A 3,573-nucleotide genomic window follows, 5' to 3' on the forward strand; every position below is an offset into this window, starting at 1 on the left:
GATAAAAGTCGACTTTTATCAATCTGATCCTCCTGATTGGAGCTTCGTCTCCAACCCTGCATAGAGGACATCAAACCTGTGGAGGTCCATAAATGTCTTTTATTGTCATTTTAAGGGAATATTGTTTAGTTTATTGGTCTGCAGGTTAGCTTTAGCTAAGCTAGCGTATATAAATGGTTAATAAGCAGATCCTGATGCTGTTCCAGAGGTGATTGGGCGAGAGGCGGGGGACAACCTGGACATGACTCCAGTCCATCACAGGACAAACAGCCACACTCAGAGACCAGCTGAGGAAGCTGGAGGACCCAGACAGAACCTTCACACCACAGGGAGAACATGCCAACCCCACACTGGGACTCAAACCCAAAACCCTCCTGCTGCAAGGCAGCAGCGCTTCAACCAATGCTTTAGTCCTGACCCACATCAGCGCCCCTGGAGGCCATCTCGGGGTACTGCACACCCTAAATCTGCCTTCCTGTTTACGTTCAGGAGTTTTCAGATGTTGGGCCACTAAATACATCCTGTATTAACCAGAGCCGTGTCCTCTTCAGCTGTTCTTATTTTTATATGTATTTATTGTTTTTGCTGTTTTTTCAGTTTTCTGATTTGTTTCTGTTTCTGCAGATGAAGAAGCAGAAACACGATATTATCTTACATTCTCTCTGTCCTTCTGTGATTTAAGCCTTTTCCCTGCCTTCCTTCAAATAATCCCATTTCTAATAAAGTTTTATATATTTCTATATTCATACCAGTGAAATCACGCAGCTGAGACACGTTTAGGGCCTGAGACTTCAACATGGACGCTGTTTCTGTTGCCATGGCGACACGTCGTCACCGAAACGTCCTGGTTGCTGATGTTTGAAAGGTTCAGATTTTATTATTGAAATCCTGACTGGATGTTCTGCCATCACTCAGTGACGGGACACTTTTAGGACGTTATTAAAATGTCTGTTACATGACAAACATTATGTTAAAACAAGAGTTTCATTATTTAGTCCAATCAGCTCGGTGTGTTCACGGTCATTTAGGAAAACATGAACAAACTATTTCTCCTGATTCTGCTGAGAACACAAAGCAGAAATACACGATAACCTTAAAAATAAAACTGATTTTCATTCATATTAATGATGAGGATAACAATCTGTTTAATGTGGTTAATTTTAGAGTTCCCTAATATTTTAATCGCTCTTAAAGTTCATAACATAAAGTAACGTCTTTCCTGTTAGTTTCATTTTTTAAAATGTTTCCAATTCTATTTTTCCCAAATAAAAACTGACATATGTGTCAGTATATTATCAGTTTTAATGTAAATGCATATTTAACCTTAACCAAGTGTAATAACTAATGAGGGATGACGTCACAGATGAACAGTCCAGTTTCCTGCCTCATTCCTGAGCTAAAGAGGTCAGAGGTCAGGCTGCACAGGAGGGAGGAGGAACCTGGAAAGTCCTGGGATGAAGAACGATGTTTGCGTGAACACTGCTCTCTGATTGGCTGGAGCGATCCTTCCAGAAAAAGCTCACAAACCGACCTATCACAGCCCAGGAGGCAGACCGCTGCGGGTCTCCATAGATACAGGATGATAAAGATTATTACGGTCCATCAGCAGAAATGTTCATGTTCTGGCTGAACGTCTCGGCTGTTGTTGATTCTGAAGCTTCATGTGGGAGTTTAATGATGAAGGAGCGATGAAGATGAGGGACACGCCCATTTTTAACACCGACGACAACAACAGCCATCAAAATCAATTTAAAAAGAAAAGCATGAATGTTTTTGGTCTAATGTTGATCTGGAAGATGAAATCAAACTTAAAATGTTTTTTAAAACTGTGAAAATGGAGAAACGGGAGAGAATAAAGATTCAGAGCCAGAAAACGAGGCCTCGATGGAGAGATGGAGAAAATGGAGGGAAAGGGTGAGGAGGGGAGAGGAAGAGGCGTTCAGACAGGCGTGAAGCGCCAACAATGGAGGCGAACAAAGAAAATCCCAACGGAGGCATCAATCACTGCCCCACTTACCCCTCCCGCTCATTTTTACTCTTCATTTCACGCTTTTGCCCCGCGCCCTCCCTCTTTCTGCCCCTTTCCTCCCCCGAGCCACTCCCACCTCCTCCATCCATCCATCCATCCATCTGGCCGTCCATCTGTCCGTCCAGCCTCCAGAACTCAGCCCAAACAATCTGCTTATTGATGCATCCATTCATGGAGGCGCTGGAAAACGATCCAGAAAGATCAGCAGCGACATGCAGACGGAGTCATTAAGATTCACAGCGACTCCCGTTTCTGAACACCGAGGCAGGAACAAACAGAAACATGCAGGTTTTCCTGCCGCTCACACAAAGGATCCACCGATTGGGACGATGAGCAGAACGACGGAAAAACTCAACCTGAGGAGACCGAGAGCGCAACCGCCTCGTCCTTCCTACCTTTCTGGCTCTGGGATTCATCCATGTTTTCCTCCATCGCTGCAGGTTACACTCCCTTTGTCTGGATTTCGTGAGAAGCCGTGTGTGAAGCCTCTTGCTAGCGCTCAGCACAGAGAGCGTGTGTGTGTACGTGGGAGGCAGAGTGTGTGTGAATGCCTGTTTTCCCTCCCTGCAGATGATGGAGGCTAAGGGAAGTCCCTGTTTCGACGCTCTGCTCTCTCTCGCCTTCTCCAGCATCCTATCACCGCTTCCGTCCTCAGATTCATTCTCCAAGCAGATTTTTAAATCTGCAGCCATGAATTTTATGTCCAAAAATACATTTTAAACGATAGAAAAAGTAAAAATAAAAAACACTGAATCTGACCAAGTCTTTATTCCATCTTTCTGACCAGATTGATTCATATTTTTAATTTTCAATTACATAAAACAAATCCACATTTTTCCCGACAGCCTCCAGAAGACAGCAGCTGCTCGATGGCTGAAACGTTTTGGTCACACAGGAACCTAAACAAAGTGCAACAGGATGGTTCCTGCAGTCGGTGGTTCGATTCCGGCTGATGAGGAACCAGCAGACATGAGACTGAAGGATCTGAATCTCCTTTCATTGGTGTCCAAAAGCCAAAAGTGGACTTTGGTTTTCACTTTGTGCTTTTATAAGCGGATTATAATTTATTAAAGCCAGGTGGATGATGACCTTTGCTCCCATTGGACAGAAATTTGATACAAATCAGTTGGAAGATAAAGTCGGATGTGAAGCAACTTCATAACAAACCATTCTGAAATATTTTAGAAAATGTTTTGATCCTGATGCTAACCGTAACCAGCTTCAGTCACCGCTCCTCTTCCTCATCTTCATCGCTCCTCCTCGTTGTTTTAACGTTTGGTTCATATTCAGACGCTGAACGTCTCTTATTGAGTTAAATTCACTCATCTTTCTGGGCGGAGTTAGCGCGCTAGCTGCTAGCATAAACCTGATGCTGCAGCATTAACATTCATTTAACAATATTTTATTAAATTTATAGAATATTTTTACTGTTTTCTATGTGAAATAAATGTTTCCTAGATAAGGTCCACTGTTACAACTAATAACGGATCCCTTTCACACTAAATGTAGCCTAAAGCAACGTGTATCTTAAAAATAATAACAAA

At 43.0% G+C, this 3,573-nt stretch overlaps 1 protein-coding gene across 1 annotated transcript in view; it reads right to left on the reverse strand.

The window, feature by feature from the left end:
• The window catches only part of LOC103156437 (neuronal membrane glycoprotein M6-a-like), a 14,415-nt gene extending 11,763 nt beyond the window's left edge, over positions 1 to 2,652 (reverse strand). Inside the window, exon 1 of the mRNA XM_007578483.2 lies at positions 2,425 to 2,652. Coding sequence (XP_007578545.1) covers positions 2,425 to 2,461 — 37 coding nt within the window. The 5' untranslated portion in view covers positions 2,462 to 2,652. The remainder of the gene's footprint in view (positions 1 to 2,424) is intronic.
• Between the last annotated feature and the right edge of the window lie 921 nt (positions 2,653 to 3,573).

Source organism: Poecilia formosa, unplaced genomic scaffold (genome assembly GCF_000485575.1).
Source record: "Poecilia formosa unplaced genomic scaffold, Poecilia_formosa-5.1.2 Scaffold481, whole genome shotgun sequence".
Lineage (NCBI taxonomy): Eukaryota > Metazoa > Chordata > Actinopteri > Cyprinodontiformes > Poeciliidae > Poecilia > Poecilia formosa.